The 26,740-nt window shown below is 53.7% G+C and overlaps 1 protein-coding gene across 5 annotated transcripts in view; it reads left to right on the top strand.

Moving 5' to 3' along the window:
* The window catches only part of LOC137352725 (E3 ubiquitin-protein ligase CBL-like), an 86,051-nt gene that overhangs the window by 36,088 nt on the left and 23,223 nt on the right, over positions 1-26,740 (top strand). For all 5 annotated transcript variants that reach the window (XM_068018472.1, XM_068018471.1, XM_068018470.1 and 2 more), the window contains exons 3-4: positions 931-1,087; positions 4,712-4,833. In XM_068018472.1, coding sequence (XP_067874573.1) covers positions 931-1,087; positions 4,712-4,833 — 279 coding nt within the window. The remainder of the gene's footprint in view (positions 1-930; positions 1,088-4,711; positions 4,834-26,740) is intronic.

The raw sequence follows: 26,740 nt of genomic DNA, 5'->3' as shown, positions 1-26,740 counted from the left end.
CCACATAAATACCGTGGCTACAAGAGCAGGTCAGAGGCTGGGAATTCTGCGGTGAGTAACTCACCTCCTGACTCCCCAAAGCCTGTCCACCATCTACAAGGCACAAGTCATGAGTGTGATGGAATACTCTCCACTTGCCTGGATGGGTGCAGCTCCAACAACACTCAAGAAGCTCAACACCATCCAGGATAAAGCAGCCCACTTGATTGGCACCCCATCCACAAACATTCACTCCCTTCACCACCCACGCACAGTGGCAGCAGTGTGTACCATCTACAAGATGCACTGCAGCAACGCACCAAGGCTCCTTAGACAGCACCTTCCAAACCCGCGACCTCTACCACCTAGAAGGACAAGGGCAGCAGACGCATGGGAACACCACCACCTGCAAGTTCCCCTCCAAGTCACACACCATCCTGACTTGGAACTATATCGCCGTTCCTTCACTGTCGCTGGGTCAAAATCTTGGAACTCCCTTCCTAACATCACTGTGGGTGTACCTACCCCACATGGACTGCAGTGGTTCAAGAAGGCAGCTCACCACCACCTTCTCAAGGGCAATTAGGGTTGGGTACTAAATGCTGGGCTGGCCAGTGAGGCCCATGTCCCATGAATGAATATAAAAAATAAATGGTGATCCAGTCCAACCATATTTATCAAGACTGACCCCTTATACAACCTGTTTTTCCCTCTTCACATTCACTCCAACCTCTCTTGTTCCCGCTTCCCAATCCTTCCTTTTCTTGCCTCCATTTTTCCATCCTAATTCCCCCCTCCACACTGCCCCCCACTTCCCATTCCTCCCTCCACCTGTCTCTTCGTTCCTCCTTTGGCACTTCATAACCCCTCCTCTCTTTCCCCCTTTCCCGATCCCTACTCTCTCTTTCTCTCCCCCTCCCTCGATCTCTCCTCTGTCCTTTCTTCCCCCAGGTGCATTGTCCCGTGGGTCTCCTTCCGGGAGCACCTGTACAAAGTTCACCGTTTCGGTAGCGGGATGGAGTCGATGGCGCTGAAGTCGACAATCGACCTCACCTGCAACGACCACGTCTCGATCTTCGAGTTTGACATCTTCACCCGACTGTTTCAGGTAACGTCGAGAGAGAGAGAGAGAGAGAGAGAGAGAGTGAGGGAGAGGGGGAGAGAGTGAGAAAGGTTCCACGGGGTCCAGGGCAGCTACACCACCACGGTCAGACAAAAAGAAAGCCTTACATTTACGTAGCGCCTGTCACAGCCTCAGATATTAAACTAATTCCCCCCTCGCCCACTGTCTGCCCCCCTCAGGTTGATGCAGAAGATCCCACTGCCCGAAGAGCAGCGGCGGCAGGGATGAGATCTTCCCGATGTCCCGGCATGGCAGCCATGTTTCCTGCATTACCATGACGCCTATTGGTTGTAAACCGAGGCGGTTTATGAAATGCAAGCTCTCTCTTTCAATTGGACCTAAACCCTCTCCCTTTCTCTCACCATCCCAAAATGCAGCCCCGCGGAAAACTGGTAATTCCCAAGCTTTACGTCTGCTCCGAACTCTTTGTCCGGGGTTCGTTGGTCATTTCGCCTCCTGTGAATTTGCAGCCTCTGTGCTCCTGTCATGTTCCCAGATGGCCTGGTTTCGGGGCCTAGATTCTGGCATCCCCAAAGCACACCGTGTGTTTTTTAATAGCTGTTAATAATTTTTCTCATGGGTTTTGCACCAGGCAGGAGGTGAATCTCAATTGCTGGACACCCTGGGACCACCTCCGAGCGTTGAAAACCTCTGCGTCTTCGTCAAACACTTTGCCTATTTATTTCCAAGTTAAGGGCTCGACCTAAATTGTAGGCCCATCCAAAAACAAATACATGCTGTGGCTTCATCCCTTTTCCTCTGGTGAAATTTCTGCTTTAAAATCTTTCTGCCTTCAGTAAATGGAATTAGAATATTCAAATGTTTTGGCTTTCAGTTGCTAGCCCTCCCTCACAACGTTCCCCAACCCTGCCCCCAGTCTCTTGACAGCACATGGAAAATGGCCGCCCCGGTTGCCGTGGCGATGAACCACAATAGATAAAGGCTTGAAACCTTGGCAAGAGCAACTTCCTCTGCCTGTGGTGCCAGAATGTTCCATTGGTTGACTGACCAATGGCATTTGTGCAGTTGGCCGTTGACAGTTTGAATGCAAAGCAGGTTTTTGCTCGGCTACGGTGTAAAGGGGCCTTCTCACTTTTTGATGCTTGTGGGATTCAAGTCATTGCGTCCCTCACTGGCCTCACAGCCCAGTAGCTCTCTCACCTCGGAGAAGGTCAGGTACCGTCCCGGAGGCTTTGTGGTGGATTCCCATCCTCACCCCTATTCGGAGCTCTCCAGGATTAGGCATAAAGTTGAGAAGGACAACCTGAAAGGGTCTGAAGGACTGATCTAACCCTTCCCAAAGGAAAGGAACCAGCTGAGAATATTAGTGTCCTTCAGTTAGCCTTTATTTTTTTTAACAACTATTTGCCAGATTATAACAACCTGGATATTATAAGTTTCTGGGAATCTCTCCTCAATAATGTACCTCCCCACCAAAGAGTGTACAGAGACGGGTTCACGAATTAGCGATAATATAAATCCTCATATCAAAGTTTATTAAAGAACTAAATATGCAATTGACAGTTGGTGAGACAGCTTTATCGTGAGAGAAACTGGAGCAAGTCCAGTCAATCTAAAAATCGAATGTGTGCTACCAATATTTATGCAGTTTTCTAAGTTGCACGATTAAATTCTTATTTGTGAGTGTGCTACCTCTTCCGCAAGGAATGTCAGCCCCCCCTTTAGTTCCCATATAAGGCTGTAGAACTGTTAACTTCACATTCAGATCCACCTCCATCGATTCAGAAGAAAGGCGAGATGAGTGTGTTTCGCTTGAAACTGTGTTTCAAGATTATAATTCAGAGTTTTTGGGTTTGGTCAGTTATATCAGAAATTCAGTTGGCTGTGGTTTCGTGCTGTCAACATGCAGCCTGATCAACTATCACACCGTGCGTGTTTTCGTGACTGTTTTAATGTGCGGTGGTTTTTTTTTTTGCGGCCGCCACAGACACGGCAGGCTGAATGGCCTCTTTCTGTGCCGTAATTTTGCGATGGTTCGATTAGGTATCAAATCCCTTCCATCAGAATGTGCCTTCATGTTCGAAGATGATGTGAGGCAGACATCACAGAGGCAAGTCCATAAAACTTTTTACCCTTCTTAAAACATTTTCTAATCCCTCACTCATAAGAAAATTATTCTTTTCACCTGGTAAGCCCTCATTATGGCCGGCTTCCTTCACAGAGTCGACCCGCCAGCCTGGCTGACACTCCCGGTGTCAGCACTGAGGGAGTGCCGCACTGTCGGAGGGTCAGTACTGAGGGAGTGCTGCACTGTCGGAGGGTCAGTACTGAGGGAGTGCAGCACTGTCGGAGGGTCAGCACTGAGGGAGTGCTGCACTGTCGGAGGGTCAGTACTGAGGGAGTGCTGCACTGTCGGAGGGTCAGTACTGAGGGAGTGCTGCACTGTCAGAGGGTCAGTACTGAGGGAGTGCTGCACTGTCAGAGGGTCAGTACTGAGGGAGTGCCGCACTATCAGAGGGTCAGTACTGAGGGAGTGCTGCACTGTCGGAGGGTCAGTACTGAGGGAGTGCCGCACTGTCAGAGGGTCAGTACTGAGGGACTGCCGCACTGTCAGAGGGTCAGTACTGAGGGAGTGCTGCACTGTCGGACGGTCAGTACTGAGCGAGTGCTGCACCGTCAGAGGGTCAGTACTGAGGGAGTGGTGCACTGTCAGAGGGTCAGTACTGAGGGAGTGCTGCACTGTCAGAGGGTCAGTACTGAGGGAGTGCTGCACTGTCGGAGGGTCAGTACTGAGGGAGTGCTGCACTGTCGGAGGGTCAGTACTGAGGGAGTGCTGCACTGTCGGAGGGTCAGTACTGAGGGAGTGCCACACTATCAGAGGGTCAGTACTGAGGGAGTGCTGCACTGTCGGATGGTCAGTACTGAGGGAGTGCTGCGCTGTCGGAGGGTCAGTACTGAGGGAGTGCTACACTATCAGAGGGTCAGTACTGAGGGAGTGCCGCACTGTCGGAGGGTCAGTACTGAGGGAGTGCCGCACTGTCAGAGGGTCAGTACTGAGGGAGTGCCGCACTGTCGGAGGGTCAGTACTGAGGGAGTGCCGCACTGTCGGAGGGTCAGTACTGAGGGAGTGCCACACTATCAGAGGGTCAGTACTGAGGGAGTGCTACACTGTCGGAGGGTCTGTACTGAGGGAGTGCTGCACTGTCGCAGGGTCAGTACTGAGGGAGTGCCGCACTGTCGGAGGGTCAGCACTGAGGGAGTGCTGCACTGTCGGAGGGTCAGTACTGAGGGAGTGCCGCACTGTCGGAGGGTCAGTTTTTTGGCGACATTAATCTCATCTCTATAACTGATCACCTGCAAGAAGAGGAGAAAATTCTTTCTCACGTAATTTGCAACGTACAATCTTACAGACCGGATGTGGCCATTCGGCCCACCCTGGTCTGTGCTGGCACTGTGAAAGCGCCATTCAATTCGTCCTATTCGCCAATGGTCCGGTGGGCCTTTTGAAAGTGAATGTTGAATCAGCTTCCAACTCAGAGAAGGTGCGGGTGGGATCCATACTGTGCGGGATGGGAGGTGGGTCCTGGCTGTGCCTGTTGCTGGAATGTTCTGTCCTTCCTGACGGATTGTCCGTGTTCCAACCCTCAGCCCTGGCCCTCGCTGTTGAAGAACTGGAACTGCCTGGCGGTGACACACCCAGGGTACATGGCGTTCCTGACCTACGATGAGGTGAAAGCAAGACTCCAGAATTACGCCCAGAAACCGGGCAGGTAAGTGGTTGGCGAGTCTTAGCGCCCCATCCTCAAATGGTGTCACGTGTGGCTCTTGTTTCGAAATCAGAAGATTGTGGGTTCAAATCTCACTCATTCAAAGCTGACACATCACTGAGAGAGTGCTGCATTGTCATAAATGACATTTATCTGTTAACACAATAATCTGAGGCCCCTCCGCCCACTCCCCCCCATGTCTGCCCTCTCAGGTCAGTGAAAAAGATCCCATGTTGACTATCCGGGAGGAGAGCACATCTGGAGTGAGTCATTCCCCTCGCACATCTGGAGTGAACAGGCTGAGAGAAAATGTTATCAGTTTCTGAGCAGTGCCTGCCAAAGGTTCATAATAAAACTTCCTCGTCCCCACCACATCTGTATAACCTCCTTCAGCCCCGACATCCCTCCCTATCCCTGTAACCTCCTTCAGCCCCGACATCCCTCCCTATCTCTGTAACCTCCTTCAGCCCCGACATCCCTCCCTATCCCTGTAACCTCCTTCAGCCCCGACATCCCTCCCTATCTCTGTAACGATCTCCAGCCCCGACAACCCTCCCTATCTCTGTAACCTCCTTCAGCCCCGACATCCCTCCCTATCTCTGTAACCTCCTTCAGCCCCGACATCCCTCCCTATCTCTGTAACCTCCTTCAGCCCCGACATCCCTCCCTATCTCTGTAACCTCCTTCAGCCCCGACATCCCTCCCTATCTCTGTAACCTCCTTCAGCCCCGACATCCCTCCCTATCTCTGTAACCTACTTCAGCCCCGACATCCTTCCCTATCTCTGTAACCTCCTTCAGCCCCGACATCCCTCCCTATCTCTGTAACCTACTTCAGCCCCGACATCCTTCCCTATCTCTGTAACCTCCTTCAGCCCCGACATCCTTCCCTATCCCTGTAACCTCCTTCAGCCCCAACAACCCTCCCTATCTCTGTAACCTCCTTCAGCCCCTACAACTCTCCCTATCTCTGTAACCTCCTCCAGCCCCTACAACCCTCCCTATCTCTGTAACCTCCTCCAGCCCCTGCAACACTCCCTATCTCTGTAACCTCCTCCAGCCCCTACAACCCTCCCTTTCTCTGTAACCTGCTCCAGTCCTCCGACCCTCCCTATCTCTGTAACCTCGTCCAGTCCTACAACACTCCCTATCTCTGTAACCTCCTCCAGTCCCTACAACCCTCCCTATCTCTGTAACCTCCTCCAGTCCTACAACCCTAGCCAATCTCTGTAACCTCCTCCAGTCCCTACAACCCTCCCTATCACTGTAACCTCCTTCAGCCCCTACAACCCTCCCTATCTCTGTAACCTCCTCCAGTCCTACGACCCTCCCTATCTCTGTAACCTCCGCCAGTCCTACATCCCTCCCTATCAGTGTAACCTCCTCCAGCCCATACAACCCTCCCTATCTCTGTAACCTCCTCGAGCCCCTACAACCCTCCCTATCTCTGTAACCTCCTCCAGTCCTACAACCCTCCCTATCTTTGAAACCTCCTTCAGCCCCAACAACCCTCCCTATCTCTGTAACCTCCTCCAGTCCGACGACCTTCCCTATCTCTGTAACCTCCTCCAGTCCCTACAACCATCCCGATCTCTGAAACCTCCTCCAGTCCTACGACTCTCCCTATCTCTGTAACCTCCTCCAGTCCTACAACCCTCCCTATCTCTGTAACCTCCTCCAGTCCTACGACCCTCCCTATCTCTGTAACCCCCTCCAGTCCCTGCAACCCTCCCTATCTCTGTAACCTCCTCCAGTCCTACAACCCTCCCTATCTCTGTAACCTCCTTCAGCCCCAACAACCCTCCCTATCTCTGTAACCTCATCCAGCCCCTACACCCCTCCCTATCTCTGTAACCTCCTCCAGCCCCTACAACCCTCCCTATCTCTCTGACCTCCTCCAGTCCCTCCAACCCACCCTCTCACTGTAACCTCCTCCAGCCCCTACAACCCTCCCTATCACTGTAACCTCCTCCAGTCCTACAACCCTCCCTATCCCTGTACCCTCCTTCAGCCCCGACATCCCTCCCTATCTCTGTAACCTCCTCCAGCCCCTACAACCCACCCTATCTCTGTAACCTCCTCCAGTCCTACATCCCTCCCTATCACTGTAACCTCCTCCAGCCCCTACAACCCTCCCTATCTCTCTGACCTCCTCCAGTCCCTCCAACCCACCCTCTCACTGTAACCTCCTCCAGCCCCTACAACCCACCCTATCACTGTAACCTCCTCCAGTCCTACAACCCTCCCTATCCCTGTACCCTCCTTCAGCCCCGACATCCCTCCCTATCTCTGTAACCTCCTCCAGCCCCTACAACCCACCCTATCTCTGTAACCTCCTCCAGTCCTACATCCCTCCCTATCACTGTAACCTCCTCCAGCCCCTACAACCCTCCCGATCTCTGTAACCTCCTCGAGCCCCTACAACCCTCCCTATCTCTGTAACCTCCTCCAGTCCTACAACCCTCACTATCTCTGAAACCTCCTTCAGCCCCAACAACCCTCCCTATCTCTGTAACCTCCTTCAGCCCCCACAACCCTCCCTATCTCTGTAACCTCCTCCAGTCCGACAACCCTCCCTATCTCTGAAACCTCCTCCAGTCCGACGACCTTCCCTATCTCTGTAACCTCCTCCAGTCCCTACAACCATCCCGATCTCTGAAAACTCCTCCAGTCCTACGACCCTCCCTATCTCTGTAACCTCCTCCAGTCCCTACAACCCTCCCTATCTCTGTAACCTCCTCCAGTCCTACAACCCTCCCTATCTTCTGTAACCTCCTTCAGCCCCAACAACCCTCCCTATCTCTGTAACCTCATCCAGCCCCTACACCCCTCCCTATCGCTGTAACCTCCTTCAGCCCCAACAACCCTCCCTATCTCTGTAACCTCATCCAGCCCCTCCAACCCTCCCTATCACTGTAACCTCCTCCAGCCCCTACAACCCTCCCTATCATTGTAACCTCCTCCAGTCCAACAACCCTCCTTATCTCTGTAACCTCCTCCAGTCCTACGACCCTCCCAATCTCTGTAAACTCCTTCAGCCCCAACACCCCTCCCTATCTCTGTAATCTCCTCCAGCCCCTACAACCCTCCCTATCTCTGTAACCTCCTCCAGCCCCGACAACCCTCCCTATCTCTGTAACCTCCTCCAGCCCCTACATCCCTCCCTATCACTGTAACCTCCTCCAGCCCCGACAACCCTCCCTATCTCTGTAACCTCCTCCAGCCCCTGCAACCCTCCCTATCTCTGTAACCTCCTCCAGTCCTACGACCCTCCCAATCTCTGTAACCCCCTCCAGCCCCTACAACCCTCCCTATCTCTGTAACCTCCTCCAGTCCTACAACCCTCCCTATCTCTGTAACCTCCTTCAGCCCCAACAACCCTCCCTATCTCTGTAACCTCATCCAGCCCCTACACCCCTCCCTATCGCTGTAACCTCCTTCAGCCCCAACAACCCTCCCTATCTCTGTAACCTCATCCAGCCACTACAACCCTCCCTATCACTGTAACCTCCTCCAGCCCCTACAACCCTCCCTATCATTGTAACCTCCTCCAGTCCAACAACCCTCCCTATCTCTGTAACCTCCTCCAGTCCTACGACCCTCCCAATCTCTGTAACCTCCTCCAGCCCCTACAACCCTCCCTATCTCTGTAACCTCCTCCAGTCCCTACAACCCTCCCTATATCTGTAACCTCCTCCAGTCCGACAACTCTCCCGATCTCTGTAAACTCCTTCAGCCCCAACACCCCTCCCTATCTCTGTAATCTCCTCCAGCCCCTACAACCCTCCCTATCTCTGTAACCTCCTCCAGCCCCGACAACCCTCCCTATCTCTGTAACCTCCTCCAGCCCCTACATCCCTCCCTATCACTGTAACCTCCTCCAGCCCCGACAACCCTCCCTATCTCTGTAACCTCCTCCAGCCCCTGCAACCCTCCCTATCTCTGTAACCTCGTCCAGTCCTACGACCCTCCCAATCTCTGTAACCCCCTCCAGCCCCTACAACCCTCCCGATCTCTGTAACCTCCTCGAGCCCCTACAACCCTCCCTATCTCTGTAACCTCCTCCAGTCCTACAACCCTCCCTATCTCTGAAACCTCCTTCAGCCCCAACAACCCTCCCTATCTCTGTAACCTCCTTCAGCCCCCACAACCCTCCCTATCTCTGTAACCTCCTCCAGTCCGACAACCCTCCCTATCTCTGTAACCTCCTCCAGTCCGACGACTTTCCCTATCTCTGTAACCTCCTCCAGTCCCTACAACCATCCCGATCTCTGAAATCTCCTCCAGTCCTACGACCCTCCCTATCTCTGTAACCTCCTCCAGTCCCTACAACCCTCCCTATCTCTGTAACCTCCTCCAGTCCTACAACCCTCCCTATCTCTGTAACCTCCTTCAGCCCCAACAACCCTCCCTATCTCTGTAACCTCATCCAGCCCCTACAACTCTCCCTATCACTGTAACCTCCTCAAGCCCCTACAACCCTCCCTATCACTGTAACCTCCTCCAGTCCAACAACCCTCCCTATCTCTGTAACCTCCTCCAGTCCTACGACCCTCCCAATCTCTGTAACCTCCTCCAGCCCCTACAACCCTCCCTATCTCTGTAACCTCCTCCAGTCCCTACAACCCTCCCTATCTCTGTAACCTCCTCCAGTCCGACAACTCTCCCTATCTCTGTAAACTCCTTCAGCCCCAACACCCCTCCCTATCTCTGTAATCTCCTCCAGCCCCTACAACCCTCCCTATCTCTGTAACCTCCTCCAGCCCCGACAACCCTCCCTATCTCTGTAACCTCCTCCAGCCCCTACATCCCTCCCTATCACTGTAACCTCCTCCAGCCCCTACAACCCTCCCTATCTCTGTAACCTCCTCCAGCCCCTGCAACCCTCCCTATCTCTGTAACCTCCTCCAGTCCCTACAACCCTCCCTATCACTGAAACCTCCTTCAGCCCCAACAACCCTCCCTATCACTGTAACCTCCTCCAGTCCTACAACCCTCCCTATCTCTGTAACCTCCTCCAGTCCTTCGACCCTCCCTATCTCTGTAACCTCCTCCAGTCCCTACAACCCTCCCTATCTCTATAACCTCCTCCAGTCCTTCGACCCTCCCTATCTCTGTCACCTCCTCCAGTCCTACGACCCTCCCTATCTCTGTAACCACCTCCAGTCCCTAAAATCCTCCCTATCTCTGTCACCTCCTCCAGTCCCTACAACCCACCCTTTCACTGTAGTCTCCTCCAGCCCCTACAACCCTCCCTATCACTGTAACCTCCTCCAGTCCTACAACCCTCCCTATCTCTGTAACCTCCTCCAGCACCTACAACGCTCCCTATTTCTGTAACCTCCTCCAGTCCCTACATCCCTCCCTATCTCTGTAACCTCCTTCAGCACCTACAACCCTCCTTATCTCTGTAACCTCCTCCAGCCCCTACAACCCTCCCTATCTCTGTAACCTCCTACAGCCCCAACAACCCTCCCTATCTCTGTAACCTCCTCCAGTCCCTACAACCCTCCCTATCTCTGTAATCTCCTCCAGCTCCTATACTCCTCCCTATCTCTGTAACCTCCTTCAGCCCCTACATCCCTCCTTATCTCTGTAACCTCCTCCAGTCCCTACAACCCTCCCTATCTCTGTAATCTCCTCCAGCTCCTATACCCCTCCCTATCTCTGTCACCTCCTCCAGCACCTACAACCCTCCCTATTTCTGTAACCTCCTCCAGTCCCTACATCCCTCCCTATCTCTGTAACCTCCTCCAGCCCCTACAACCCTCCCTATCTCTGTAACCTCCTACAGCCCCAACAACCCTCCCTATCACTGAAACCTCCTCCAGCCCCGACAACCCTCCCTATCTCTGAAACCTCCTCCAGTCCCTACAACCCTCCCTATCTCTGTAATCTCCTCCAGCTCCTATATCCCTCCCTATCTCTGTAACCTCCTCCAGCCCCCACATCCCTCCCTATCTCTGTAATCTCCTCCAGCTCCTATACCCCTCCCTATCTCTGTAACCCCCTTCAGCCCCTACATCCCTCCTTATCTCTGTAACCTCCTCCAGTCCCTACAACCCTCCCTATCTCTGTAATCTCCTCCAGCTCCTATACCCCTCCCTAACTCTGTCACCTCCTTCAGCCCCTACATACCTCCCTATCTCTGTAACCTCCTCCAGCCCCTACAAGCCTCCCTATCTCTGTAACTTCCTTCAGCCCCAACAACCCTCCCTATCTCTGTAACCTCCTCCAGCCCCTACAACCCTCCCTATCTCTGTAACCTCCTTCAGCCCCAACAACCCTCCCTATCTCTGTAACCTCCTCCACCCCCGACAACCCTCCCTATCTCTGTAACCTCCTCCAGTCCCTACAACCTTCCCTATCTCTGTAATCTCCTCCAGCTCCTATACCCCTCCCTATCTCTGTAACTTCCTTCAGCCCCTACATCCCTCCTTATCTCTGTAACCTCCTCCAGTCCCTACAACCCTCCCTATCTCTGTAATCTCCTCCAGCTTCTATACCCCTCCCTATCTCTGTCACCTCCTTCAGCCCCTACATCCCTCCTTATCTCTGTAACCTCCTCCAGTCCCTACAACCCTCCCTATCTCTGTAACCTCCTCCAGCCCCTACAACCCTCCCTATCACTGTAACCTCCGCCAGCCCCTACAACCCTCCCTATCTCTGCAACCTCCTTCAGCCCCTACAACCCTCCCTATCTCTGTCACCTTCTCCAGCCCCTACAACCTTCCCTATCTCTGTAACCTCCTCCAGTCCCTAAAATCCTCCCTATCTCTGTCACCTCCTCCAGTCCCTACAACCCTCCCTTTCACTGTAGCCTCCTCCAGCCCCTACAACCCTCCCTATCACTGTAACCTCCTCCAGTCCTACAACCCTCCCTATCTCTGTAACCTCCTCCAGCACCTACAACGCTCCCTATTTCTGTAACCTCCTCCAGTCCCTACATCCCTCCCTATCTCTGTAACCTCCTTCAGCACCTACAACCCTCCTTATCTCTGTAACCTCCTCCAGCCCCTACAACCCTCCCTATCTCTGTAACCTCCTACAGCCCCAACAACCCTCCCTATCTCTGTAACCTCCTCCAGTCCCTACAACCCTCCCTATCTCTGTAATCTCCTCCAGCTCCTATACTCCTCCCTATCTCTGTAACCTCCTTCAGCCCCTACATCCCTCCTTATCTCTGTAACCTCCTCCAGTCCCTACAACCCTCCCTATCTCTGTAATCTCCTCCAGATACTATACCCCTCCCTATCTCTGTCACCTCCTCCAGCACCTACAACCCTCCCTATTTCTGTAACCTCCTCCAGTCCCTACATCCCTCCCTATCTCTGTAACCTCCTCCAGCCCCTACAACCCTCCCTATCTCTGTAACCTCCTACAGCCCCAACAACCCTCCCTATCACTGTAACCTCCTCCAGCCCTGACAACCCTCCCTATCTCTGAAACCTCCTCCAGTCCCTACAACCCTCCCTATCTCTGTAATCTCCTCCAGCTCCTATATCCCTCCCTATCTCTGTAACCTCCTCCAGCCCCCACATCCCTCCCTATCTCTGTAATCTCCTCCAGCTCCTATACCCCTCCCTATCTCTGTAACCCCCTTCAGCCCCTACATCCCTCCTTATCTCTGTAACCTCCTCCAGTCCCTACAACCCTCCCTATCTCTGTAATCTCCTCCAGCTCCTATACCCCTCCCTATCTCTGTCACCTCCTTCAGCCCCTACATCCCTCCCTATCTCTGTAACCTCCTCCAGCCCCTACAAGCCTCCCTATCTCTGTAACTTCCTTCAGCCCCAACAACCCTCCCTATCTCTGTAACCTCCTCCAGCCCCTACAACCCTCCCTATCTCTGTAACCTCCTTCAGCCCCAACAACCCTCCCTATCTCTGTAACCTCCTCCACCCCCGACAACCCTCCCTATCTCTGTAACCTCCTCCAGTCCCTACAACCCTCCCTATCTCTGTAATCTCCTCCAGCTCCTATACCCCTCCCTATCTCTGTAACTTCCTTCAGCCCCTACATCCCTCCTTATCTCTGTAACCTCCTCCAGTCCCTACAACCCTCCCTATCTCTGTAATCTCCTCCAGCTTCTATACCCCTCCCTATCTCTGTCACCTCCTTCAGCCCCTACATCCCTCCTTATCTCTGTAACCTCCTCCAGTCCCTACAACCCTCCCTATCTCTGTAACCTCCTCCAGCCCCTACAACCCTCCCTATCACTGTAACCTCCGCCAGCCCCTACAACCCTCCCTATCTCTGCAACCTCCTTCAGCCCCTACAACCCTCCCTATCTCTGTCACCTTCTCCAGCCCCTACAACCTTCCCTATCTCTGTAACCTCCTCCAGTCCCTAAAATCCTCCCTATCTCTGTCACCTCCTCCAGTCCCTACAACCCTCCCTTTCACTGTAGCCTCCTCCAGCCCCTACAACCCTCCCTATCACTGTAACCTCCTCCAGTCCTACAACCCTCCCTATCTCTGTAACCTCCTCCAGCACCTACAACGCTCCCTATTTCTGTAACCTCCTCCAGTCCCTACATCCCTCCCTATCTCTGTAACCTCCTTCAGCACCTACAACCCTCCTTATCTCTGTAACCTCCTCCAGCCCCTACAACCCTCCCTATCTCTGTAACCTCCTACAGCCCCAACAACCCTCCCTATCTCTGTAACCTCCTCCAGTCCCTACAACCCTCCCTATCTCTGTAATCTCCTCCAGCTCCTATACTCCTCCCTATCTCTGTAACCTCCTTCAGCCCCTACATCCCTCCTTATCTCTGTAACCTCCTCCAGTCCCTACAACCCTCCCTATCTCTGTAATCTCCTCCAGCTCCTATACCCCTCCCTATCTCTGTCACCTCCTCCAGCACCTACAACCCTCCCTATTTCTGTAACCTCCTCCAGTCCCTACATCCCTCCCTATCTCTGTAACCTCCTCCAGCCCCTACAACCCTCCCTATCTCTGTAACCTCCTACAGCCCCAACAACCCTCCCTATCACTGTAACCTCCTCCAGCCCCGACAACCCTCCCTATCTCTGAAACCTCCTCCAGTCCCTACAACCCTCCCTATCTCTGTAATCTCCTCCAGCTCCTATATCCCTCCCTATCTCTGTAACCTCCTCCAGCCCCCACATCCCTCCCTATCTCTGTAATCTCCTCCAGCTCCTATACCCCTCCCTATCTCTGTAACCCCCTTCAGCCCCTACATCCCTCCTTATCTCTGTAACCTCCTCCAGTCCCTACAACCCTCCCTATCTCTGTAATCTCCTCCAGCTCCTATACCCCTCCCTATCTCTGTCACCTCCTTCAGCCCCTACATCCCTCCCTATCTCTGTAACCTCCTCCAGCCCCTACAAGCCTCCCTATCTCTGTAACTTCCTTCAGCCCCAACAACCCTCCCTATCTCTGTAACCTCCTCCAGCCCCTACAACCCTCCCTATCTCTGTAACCTCCTTCAGCCCCAACAACCCTCCCTATCTCTGTAACCTCCTCCACCCCCGACAACCCTCCCTATCTCTGTAACCTCCTCCAGTCCCTACAACCCTCCCTATCTCTGTAATCTCCTCCAGCTCCTATACCCCTCCCTATCTCTGTAACTTCCTTCAGCCCCTACATCCCTCCTTATCTCTGTAACCTCCTCCAGTCCCTACAACCCTCCCTATCTCTGTAATCTCCTCCAGCTTCTATACCCCTCCCTATCTCTGTCACCTCCTTCAGCCCCTACATCCCTCCTTATCTCTGTAACCTCCTCCAGTCCCTACAACCCTCCCTATCTCTGTAACCTCCTCCAGCCCCTACAACCCTCCCTATCACTGTAACCTCCGCCAGCCCCTACAACCCTCCCTATCTCTGCAACCTCCTTCAGCCCCTACAACCCTCCCTATCTCTGTAACCTTCTCCAGCCCCTACAACCTTCCCTATCTCTGTAACCTCCTCCTTCACCTACAACCCTCCCTATCTCTGTAACCTCCTCCAGCCCCTGCAACCCTTCCTCTCTGTGTAACCTTCTTCAGCCCCTACATCACTCCCTATCTCTGTAACCTCCTCCAGCCCCTACAACCCTCCCTATCTCTGTAACCTCCTCCAGTCCCTACAACCCTCCCTATCACTGTAATCTCCTCCAGCCACTACAACCCTCCCTATCACTGTAATCTCCTCCAGTCCCCACAACCCTCCCTATCTCTGTATCCTCCTCCATGCCCTACAACCCTCCCTATCTCTGTAACCTCCTCCAGCCCCTACAACCCTCCCTATCTCTGTAATCTCCTACAGCCCCAACAACCCTCCCTATCTCTGTAACCTCCTCCAGCCCCTACAGCCCTCCCTATCTCTGAAACCTCCTCCAGTCCCCACAACCCTCCCTATCTCTGTAATCTCCTCCAGCTCCTATACCCCTCCCTATCTCTGTCACCTCCTTCAGACCCTACATCCCTCCTTATCTCTGTAACCTCCTCCAGTCCCTACAACTCTCCCTATCTCTGTAACCTCCTCCAGTCCCTACAACCCTCCCTATCACTGTAACCTCCTCCAGCCCCTACAACCCTCCCTATCACTGTAACCTCCTCCAGTCCTACAACCCTCCCTATCTCTGTAACCTCCTCCAGTCCCTGCCTATCTCGGTAACCTGCTCCAGTCCTCCGACCCTCCCTATCTCTGTAACCTCCTCCAGTCCCTACAACCCCCCCTATCTCTGTAACCTCCTCCAGTCCTACAACCCTCCCTATCTCTGTAACCTCCTCCAGTCCTTACAAGCCTCCCTTTCACTGTAACCTCCTCCAGCCCCTACGACCCTCCCTATCTCTGTAACCTCCTCCAGTCCCTACAACCCTCCCTATCACTGTAACCTCCTCCAGCCCCTACAACCCTCCCTATCTCTGTAACCTCCTCGAGCCACTACAACCCTCCCTATCTCTGTAACCTCCTCCAGTCCTACAACCCTCCCTATCTTTGAAACCTCCTTCAGCCCCAACAACCCTCCCTATCTCTGTAACCTCCTTCAGCCCCCACAACCCTCCCTATCTCTGTAACCTCCTCCAGTCCGACAACCCTCCCTATCTCTGTAACCTCCTCTAGTCCGACGACCTTCCCTATCTCTGTAACCTCCTCCAGTCCCTACAACCATCCCGATCTCTGAAACCTCCTCCAGTCCTACGACTCTCCCTATCTCTGTAACCTCCTCCAGTCCTACAACCCTCCCTATCTCTGTAACCTCCTCCAGTCCTACGACCCTCCCTATCTCTGTAACCCACTCCAGTCCCTACAACCCTCCCTGTCTCTATAACCTCCTCCAGTCCTACAACCCTCCCTATCTCTGTAACCTCATCCAGCCCCTACACCCCTCCCTATCTCTGTAACCTCCTCCAGTCCCTACAACCCTCCCTATCTCTCTAACCTCCTCCAGTCCCTACAACCCACCCTATCACTGTAACCTCCTCCAGCCCCTACAACCCTCCCTATCACTGTAACCTCCTCCAGTCCTACAACCCTCCCTATCCCTGTACCCTCCTTCAGCCCCGACATCCCTCCCTATCTCTGTAACCTCCTTCAGCCCCGACAACCCTCCCTATCTCTGTAACCACCTCCAGTCCCGACAACCCTCCTTATCTCTGTAACCTCCTCCAGCCCCGGCATCCCTCCCTATCTCTGTAACCTCCTTCAGCCCCGACATCCCTCCCTATCTCTGTAACCTCCTTCAGCCCCTACAACCCTCCCAATCTCTGTAACCTCCTCCAGTCCCTATAACCCTCCTTAACTCTGTAACCTCCTCCAGCCCATGCATCCCTCCCTATCTCTGTAACCTCCTCCAGCCACTACAACCCTCCCTATCTCTGTAACCTCCTCCAGCCCCTACATCCCTCCCTATCTCTGAAACCTCCTTCAGCCCCAACAAACCTCCCTATCTCTGTAACCTACTTCAGCACCGACATCCCTCCCTATCTCTGTAACCTCCTCCAGTCCCTACAACCCTCCCTATCACTGTAACCTCCTCCAGTCCTACAACCCTCCCTATCTCTGTAACCTCCTCCAGTCCCTACAACCCTCCCTATCACTGTAACCTCCTCCAGCCCCTACAACCCTCCCTATCACTGTAACCTCCTCCAGTCCTACAACCCTCCCTATCTCTGTAACCTCCCCCAGTCCCTACAACCCTGCCTATCTCTGTAACCTGCTCCAGTCCTCCGACCCTCCCTATCTCTGTAACCTCCTCCAGTCCTACAACACTCCCTATCTCTGTAACCTCCTCCAGTCCCTACAACCCTCCCTATCTCTGTAACCTCCTCCAGTCCTACAACCCTCCCTATCTCTGTAACCTCCTCCAGTCCCTACAAGCCTCCCTTTCACTGTAACCTCCTCCAGCCCCTACACCCCTCCCTATCTCTGTAACCTCCTCCAGTCCCTACAACCCTCCCTATCACTGTAACCTCCTTCAGCCCCTACAACCCTCCCTATCTCTTTAACCTCCTCCAGCCCCTACAACCCACCCTATCTCTGTAACCTCCTCCAGTCCTACGACCCTCCCTATCTCTGTAACCTCCTCCAGTCCTACATCCCTCCCTAGCACTGTAACCTCCTCCAGCCCCTACAACCCTCCCGATCTCTGTAACCTCCTCCAGTCCTACAACCCTCCCTATCTCTGAAACCTCCTTCAGCCCCAACAACCCTCCCTATCTCTGTAACCTACTTCAGCCCCCACAACCCTCCCTATCTCTGTAACCTCCTCCAGTCCGACAACCCTCCCTATCTCTGTAACCTCCTCCAGCCCCTACATCCCTCCCTATCACTGTAACCTCCTCCAGCCCCTACAACCCTCCCTATCTCTGTAACCTCCTCCAGCCCCTGCAACCCTCCCTATCTCTGTAACCTCCTCCAGTCCCAACAACCCTCCCTATCTCTGAAACCTCCTTCAGCCCCAACAACCCTCCCTATCTCTGTAACCACCTCCAGTCCTTCGACCCTCCCTATCTCTGTAACCTCCTCCAGTCCCTACAACCCTCCCTATCTCTATAACCTCCTCCAGTCCTACGATCCTCCCTATCTCTGTCACCTCCTCCAGTCCTACGACCCTCCCTATCTTTGTAACCTCATCCAGTCCCTAAAATCCTCCCTATCTCTGTCACCTCCTCCAGTCCCTACAACCCTCCCTTTGACTGTAGCCTCCTCCAGCCCCTACAACCCTCCCTATTTCTGTAACCTCCTCCAGTCCCTACATCCCTCCCTATCTCTGTAACCTCCTTCAGCACCTACAACCCTCCTTATCTCTGTAACCTCCTCCAGCCCCTACAACCCTCCCTATCTCTGTAACCTCCTACAGCCCCAACAACCCTCCCTATCTCTGTAACCTCCTCCAGCCCCTACAACCCTCCCTATCTCTGTAACCTCCTCCAGTCCCGACAAGCCTCCATTTCACTGTAACCTCCTCCAGCCCCTACACCCCTCCCTATCTCTGTAACCTCCTCCAGTCCCTACAACCCTCCCTATCACTGTAACCTCCTTCAGCCCCTACAACCCTCCCTATCTCTTTAACCTCCTCCAGCCCCTACAACCCACCCTATCTCTGTAACCTCCTCCAGTCCTACGACCCTCCCTATCTCTGTAACCTCCTCCAGTCCTACATCCCTCCCTATCTCTGTAACCTCCTCCAGCCCCTGCAACCCTCCCTATCTCTGTAACCTCCTCCAGTCCCTACAACCCTCCCTATCTCTGAAACCTCCTTCAGCCCCAACAACCCTCCCTATCTCTGTAACCACCTCCAGTCCTTCGACCCTCCCTATCTCTGTAACCTCCTCCAGTCCCTACAACCCTCCCTATCTCTATAACCTCCTCCAGTCCTACGACCCTCCCTATCTCTGTCACCTCCTCCAGTCCTACGACCCTCCCTATCTCTGTAACCTCCTCCAGTCCCTAAAATCCTCCCTATCTCTGTCACCTCCTCCAGTCCCTACAACCCTCCCTTTGACTGTAGCCTCCTCCAGCCCCTACAACCCTCCCTATCACTGTAACCTCCTCCAGTCCTACAACCCTCCCTATCTCTGTAACCTCCTCCAGCACCTACAACCCTCCCTATTTCTGTAACCTCCTCCAGTCCCTACATCCCTCCCTATCTCTGTAACCTCCTTCAGCACCTACAACCCTCCTTATCTCTGAAACCTCCTTCAGCCCCAACAACCCTCCCTATCTCTGTAACCTCCTCCAGCCCCTACATCCCTCCCTATCACTGTAACCTCCTCCAGCCCCTACAACCCTCCCTATCTCTGTAACCTCCTCCAGTCCCTAAAATCCTCCCTATCTCTGTCACCTCCTCCAGTCCCTACAACCCTCCCTTTCACTGTAGCCTCCTCCAGCCCCTACAACCCTCCCTATCTCTGTAACCTCCTCCAGCCCCTACAACCCTCCCTATCTCTGTAATCTCCTACAGCCCCAACAACCCTCCCTATCTCTGTAACCTCTTCCAGCCCCTACAACCCTCCCTATCTCTGAAACCTCCTCCAGTCCCCACAACCCTCCCTATCTCTATAATCTCCTCCAGCTCCTATACCCCTCCCTATCTCTGTAACCTCCTTCAGCCCCTACATCCCTCCTTATCTCTGTAACCTCCTCCAGTCCCTACAACTCTCCCTATCTCTGTAATCTCCTCTAACTCCTATACCCCTCCCTATCTCTGTCACCTCCTCCAGCACCTACAACCCTCCCTATTTCTGTAACCTCCTCCAGTCCCTACATCCCTCCCTATCTCTGTAACCTCCTCCAGCCCCTACAACCCTCCCTATCTCTGTAACCTCTTCCAGCCCCTACAAACCTCCCTATCTCTGTAACCTCCTACAGCCCCAACAACCCTCCCTATCACTGTAACCTCCTGCAGCCCCTACAACCCTCCCTATCTCTGAAACCTCCTCCAGTCCCTACAACCCTCCCTATCTCTGTAATCTCCTCCAGCTCCTATACCCCTCCCTATCTCTGTTACCTCCTCCAGCCCCCACATCCCTCCCTATCTCTGTAATCTCCTCCAGCTCCTATACCCCTCCCTATCTCTGTAACCTCCTTCAGCCCCTACATCCCTCCTTATCTCTGTAACCTCCTCCAGTCCCTACAACCCTCCCTATCTCTGTAATCTCCTCCAGCTCCTATACCCCTCCCTATCTCTGTCACCTCCTTCAGCCCCTACATCCCTCCCTATCTCTGTAACCTCCTCCAGCCCCGACAAGCCTCCCTATCTCTGTAACTTCCTTCAGCCCCAACAACCCTCCCTATCTCTGTAACCTCCTCCAGCCCCGACAACCCTCCCTATCTCTGTAACCTCCTTCAGCCCCAACAACCCTCCCTATCTCTGTAACCTCCTCCAGCCCCTGCAACCCTCCCTATCTCTGTAACCTCCTCCAGTCCCTACAACCCTCCCTATCTCTGTAATCTCCTCCAGCTCCTAGACCCCTCCCTATCTCTGTAACCTCCTTCAGCCCCTCCATCCCTCCTTATCTCTGTAACCTCCTCCAGTCCCTACAACCCTCCCTATCTCTGTAATCTCCTCCAGCTTCTATACCCCTCCCTATCTCTGTCACCTCCTTCAGCCCCTACATCCCTCCTTATCTCTGTAACCTCCTCCAGTCCCTACAACCCTCCCTATCTCTGTAACCTCCTCCAGCCCCTACACCCCTCCCTATCTCTGTAACCTTCTCCAGCCCCTACAACCCTCCCTATCTCTGAAACCGCCTTCAGCCCCGACAACCCTCCCTATCTCTGTAACCTCCTCCAGCCCCTACAACCCTCCCTATCTCTGAAACCTCCTTCAGCCCCGACAACCCTCACTATCTCTGTAACCTCCTTCAGCCGCTACAACCCTCCCTATCTCTGTAACCTCCTCCAGCCCCTACATCCCTCCCTATCTCTGTAACCTCCTTCAGCCCCTACAACCCTCCCTATCTCTGTAACCTCCTCCAGCCCCTACAACCTTCCCTATCTCTGTAACCTCCTCCTTCACCTACAACCCTCCCTATCTCTGTAACCTCCTCCAGCCCCTGCAACTCTCCCTATCTCTGTAACCTCCTCCAGCCCCTACAACCCTCCCTATCTCTGTAACCTCCTCCAGCCCCTACAACTCTCCCTATCTCTGTAACCTCCTCCAGCCCCTACAACCCTCCCTATCTCTGTAACCTCCTCCATGCCCTACATCCTTCCTTATCTCTGTAACCTCCTCCAGTCCCGACAACCCTCCCTATCACTGTAATCTCCTCCAGCCCCTACAACCCTCCCTATCACTGTAATCTCCTCCAGTCCCCACAACCCTCCCTATCACTGTAATCTCCTCCAGCCCCTACAACCCTCCCTATCTCTGTATCCTCCTCCACGCCCTACATCCTTCCTTATCTCTGTAACCTCCTCCAGTCCCTACAACCCTCCCTATCACTGTAATCTCCTCCAGCCACTACAACCCTCCCTATCACTGTAATCTCCTCCAGTCCCCACAACCCTCCCTATCACTGTAATCTCCTCCAGCCCCTACAACCCTCCCTATCTTTGTAACCTCCTCCAGCCCCTACAACCCTCCCTATCTCTGTATCCTCCTCCATGCCCTACATCCTTCCTTATCTCTGTAACCTCCTCCAGCCCCTACAACCTTCCCTTTCTCTGTAACCTCCTCCAGCCCCTACAACCTTCCCTTTCTCTGTAACCTCCTCCAGCCCCTACAACCCTCCCTATCTCTGTATCCTCCTCCATGCCCTACATCCTTCCTTATCTCTGTAACCTCCTCCAGCCCCTATAATTCTCCTTGTCTCTGTAACCTCCTCCAGTCCCTACAACCCTCCCTATCACTGTAATCTTCTCCAGCCGCCACAACCCTCCCTATCTCTGTAACCTCCTCCAGTCCCTACAACCCTCCCTATCACTGTAATCTCCTCCAGTCCCTACAATCCTCCCCATCTCTGTAACCTCCTCCAGCCCCTACAACTCTCCCTACCTCTGTAACCTCCTCCAGACCCTACACCCCTCCCTATCTCTGTAACCTCCTCCAGCCCCTGCACCACTCCCTATCTCTGTAACCTCCTACAGCCCCAACAACCCTCCCTATCTCTGTAACCTCCTCCAGCCCCTACAGCCCTCCCTATCTCTGAAACCTCCTCCAGTCCCCACAACCCTCCCTATCTCTGTAATCTCCTCCAGCTCCTATACCCCTCCCTATCTCTGTCACCTCCTTCAGACCCTACATCCCTCCTTATCTCTGTAACCTCCTCCAGTCCCTACAACTCTCCCTATCTCTGTAACCTCCTCCAGTCCCTACAACCCTCCCTATCTCTGTAACCTCCTCCAGCCCCTGCAACCCTCCCTATCTCTGTAACCTCCTCCAGTCCCTACAACCCTCCCTATCTCTGAAACCTCCTTCAGCCCCAACAACCCTCCCTATCTCTGTAACCACCTCCAGTCCTTCGACCCTCCCTATCTCTGTAACCTCCTCCAGTCCCTACAACCCTCCCTATCTCTATAACCTCCTCCAGTCCTACGACCCTCCCTATCTCTGTCACCTCCTCCAGTCCTACGACCCTCCCTATCTCTGTAACCTCCTCCAGTCCCTAAAATCCTCCCTATCTCTGTCACCTCCTCCAGTCCCTACAACCCTCCCTTTGACTGTAGCCTCCTCCAGCCCCTACAACCCTCCCTATCACTGTAACCTCCTCCAGTCCTACAACCCTCCCTATCTCTGTAACCTCCTCCAGCACCTACAACCCTCCCTATTTCTGTAACCTCCTCCAGTCCCTACATCCCTCCCTATCTCTGTAACCTCCTTCAGCACCTACAACCCTCCTTATCTCTGAAACCTCCTTCAGCCCCAACAACCCTCCCTATCTCTGTAACCTCCTCCAGCCCCTACATCCCTCCCTATCACTGTAACCTCCTCCAGCCCCTACAACCCTCCCTATCTCTGTAACCTCCTCCAGTCCCTAAAATCCTCCCTATCTCTGTCACCTCCTCCAGTCCCTACAACCCTCCCTTTCACTGTAGCCTCCTCCAGCCCCTACAACCCTCCCTATCTCTGTAACCTCCTCCAGCCCCTACAACCCTCCCTATCTCTGTAATCTCCTACAGCCCCAACAACCCTCCCTATCTCTGTAACCTCTTCCAGCCCCTACAACCCTCCCTATCTCTGAAACCTCCTCCAGTCCCCACAACCCTCCCTATCTCTATAATCTCCTCCAGCTCCTATACCCCTCCCTATCTCTGTAACCTCCTTCAGCCCCTACATCCCTCCTTATCTCTGTAACCTCCTCCAGTCCCTACAACTCTCCCTATCTCTGTAATCTCCTCTAACTCCTATACCCCTCCCTATCTCTGTCACCTCCTCCAGCACCTACAACCCTCCCTATTTCTGTAACCTCCTCCAGTCCCTACATCCCTCCCTATCTCTGTAACCTCCTCCAGCCCCTACAACCCTCCCTATCTCTGTAACCTCTTCCAGCCCCTACAAACCTCCCTATCTCTGTAACCTCCTACAGCCCCAACAACCCTCCCTATCACTGTAACCTCCTGCAGCCCCTACAACCCTCCCTATCTCTGAAACCTCCTCCAGTCCCTACAACCCTCCCTATCTCTGTAATCTCCTCCAGCTCCTATACCCCTCCCTATCTCTGTTACCTCCTCCAGCCCCCACATCCCTCCCTATCTCTGTAATCTCCTCCAGCTCCTATACCCCTCCCTATCTCTGTAACCTCCTTCAGCCCCTACATCCCTCCTTATCTCTGTAACCTCCTCCAGTCCCTACAACCCTCCCTATCTCTGTAATCTCCTCCAGCTCCTATACCCCTCCCTATCTCTGTCACCTCCTTCAGCCCCTACATCCCTCCCTATCTCTGTAACCTCCTCCAGCCCCGACAAGCCTCCCTATCTCTGTAACTTCCTTCAGCCCCAACAACCCTCCCTATCTCTGTAACCTCCTCCAGCCCCGACAACCCTCCCTATCTCTGTAACCTCCTTCAGCCCCAACAACCCTCCCTATCTCTGTAACCTCCTCCAGCCCCTGCAACCCTCCCTATCTCTGTAACCTCCTCCAGTCCCTACAACCCTCCCTATCTCTGTAATCTCCTCCAGCTCCTAGACCCCTCCCTATCTCTGTAACCTCCTTCAGCCCCTCCATCCCTCCTTATCTCTGTAACCTCCTCCAGTCCCTACAACCCTCCCTATCTCTGTAATCTCCTCCAGCTTCTATACCCCTCCCTATCTCTGTCACCTCCTTCAGCCCCTACATCCCTCCTTATCTCTGTAACCTCCTCCAGTCCCTACAACCCTCCCTATCTCTGTAACCTCCTCCAGCCCCTACACCCCTCCCTATCTCTGTAACCTTCTCCAGCCCCTACAACCCTCCCTATCTCTGAAACCGCCTTCAGCCCCGACAACCCTCCCTATCTCTGTAACCTCCTCCAGCCCCTACAACCCTCCCTATCTCTGAAACCTCCTTCAGCCCCGACAACCCTCACTATCTCTGTAACCTCCTTCAGCCGCTACAACCCTCCCTATCTCTGTAACCTCCGCCAGCCCCTACATCCCTCCCTATCTCTGTAACCTCCTTCAGCCCCTACAACCCTCCCTATCTCTGTAACCTCCTCCAGCCCCTACAACCTTCCCTATCTCTGTAACCTCCTCCTTCACCTACAACCCTCCCTATCTCTGTAACCTCCTCCAGCCCCTGCAACTCTCCCTATCTCTGTAACCTCCTCCAGCCCCTACAACCCTCCCTATCTCTGTAACCTCCTCCAGCCCCTACAACTCTCCCTATCTCTGTAACCTCCTCCAGCCCCTACAACCCTCCCTATCTCTGTAACCTCCTCCATGCCCTACATCCTTCCTTATCTCTGTAACCTCCTCCAGTCCCGACAACCCTCCCTATCACTGTAATCTCCTCCAGCCCCTACAACCCTCCCTATCACTGTAATCTCCTCCAGTCCCCACAACCCTCCCTATCACTGTAATCTCCTCCAGCCCCTACAACCCTCCCTATCTCTGTATCCTCCTCCACGCCCTACATCCTTCCTTATCTCTGTAACCTCCTCCAGTCCCTACAACCCTCCCTATCACTGTAATCTCCTCCAGCCACTACAACCCTCCCTATCACTGTAATCTCCTCCAGTCCCCACAACCCTCCCTATCACTGTAATCTCCTCCAGCCCCTACAACCCTCCCTATCTTTGTAACCTCCTCCAGCCCCTACAACCCTCCCTATCTCTGTATCCTCCTCCATGCCCTACATCCTTCCTTATCTCTGTAACCTCCTCCAGCCCCTACAACCTTCCCTTTCTCTGTAACCTCCTCCAGCCCCTACAACCTTCCCTTTCTCTGTAACCTCCTCCAGCCCCTACAACCCTCCCTATCTCTGTATCCTCCTCCATGCCCTACATCCTTCCTTATCTCTGTAACCTCCTCCAGCCCCTATAATTCTCCTTGTCTCTGTAACCTCCTCCAGTCCCTACAACCCTCCCTATCACTGTAATCTTCTCCAGCCGCCACAACCCTCCCTATCTCTGTAACCTCCTCCAGTCCCTACAACCCTCCCTATCACTGTAATCTCCTCCAGTCCCTACAATCCTCCCCATCTCTGTAACCTCCTCCAGCCCCTACAACTCTCCCTACCTCTGTAACCTCCTCCAGACCCTACACCCCTCCCTATCTCTGTAACCTCCTCCAGCCCCTGCACCACTCCCTATCTCTGTAACCTCCTCCAGTCCCTACAATCCTCCCTATCACTGTAATCTCCTCCAGCCCCTACAACACTCCCTACCTCTGTAACCTCCTCCAGACCCTACACCCCTCCCTATCTCTGTAACCTCCTCCAGCCCCTTCACCCCTCCCTATCACTCTCACCTCCTCCAGCCCCTACAACCCTCCCAATCTCTGTAACATCCTCCAGCCCCTACAACCCTCCCTATCTCTGTCACCTCCTCCAGCCCCGACAACCCTCCCTATCTCTGTAACATCCTCCAGCCCCTACACCCCTCCCTATCTCTGTAACCTCCTCCAGCCCCTACAACCCTCCCTATCTCTGTAACCTCCTCCAGCCCCTACAACCCTCCGAGATCTCTGCGCTCCTCCAATTCCGCCCTCTTGCCCATCCCCCGATTCCCATCGCTCCACCATTGGCGGCCGTGCCTTCAGCTGCCTGGGGCCCTAATCTCTGGAATTCCCTCGCTAAACCTCTCCGCCTCTCTCTCTCTCTCCTCCTTTAAGACGCTCCTTAAAAACCGACCTCTTTGACCGAGCTTTTGGTCACCGGTCCCTAATATCTCCTGATGTGGCTCAGAGTTAAACATTGTTTGAGAGTGGCTCCTGCGGAACACCTTGGGATGTTTTACGATGTGAAAGACCCAATATTAATACAGTTGTTGCTTGTGTGGGTCTGTCTATGACTCTGTATGTCTGTACATCAGTCTGTGTCAGTCTCTCTGTCTGCCTCTGTCTGTCTATGTCTCTGTATGTCTGTACATCAGTCTGTGTCTGTCTGTCTCCCAGCCTCTGTGTCTGTCTTTCTGTGTGCTGTCTGTGTCTGTGTCTGTCTTGTCTGTATCTCTGTCTGTGTCAGTCTCTCTGTCTGCCTCTGTCTGTCTATGTCTCTGTATGTCTGTACATCAGTCTGTGTCTGTCTGTCTCCCAGCCTCTGTGTCTGTCTTTCTGTGTGCTGTCTGTGTCTGTGTCTGTCTTGTCTGTATCTCTGTCTGTGTCAGTCTCTCTGTCTGCCTCTGTCTGTCTCTGTCTCTGTCTCTGTCTGTGTCTCTCTGTCTGTCTCTGTCTGTCTGTTAGTGTCTCTCTGTCTGTGTCTGCCTGTGTGTGTCTCTCTATCTGTCTCTGTCTGTCTGTTAGTGTCTCTCTGTCTGTGTCTGCCTGTGTGTGTCTCTCTATCTGTCTCTGTCTGTCTGTTAGTGTCTCTCTGTCTGTCTCTG

The sequence above is a fragment of the Heterodontus francisci genome, chromosome 39 (genome assembly GCF_036365525.1).
Source record: "Heterodontus francisci isolate sHetFra1 chromosome 39, sHetFra1.hap1, whole genome shotgun sequence".
In the NCBI taxonomy this organism is placed as follows: Eukaryota; Metazoa; Chordata; class Chondrichthyes; order Heterodontiformes; family Heterodontidae; genus Heterodontus; species Heterodontus francisci.
Note: the sequence above shows the minus strand (reverse complement) of the source record. Positions and strands in the feature narration are given on the sequence as shown.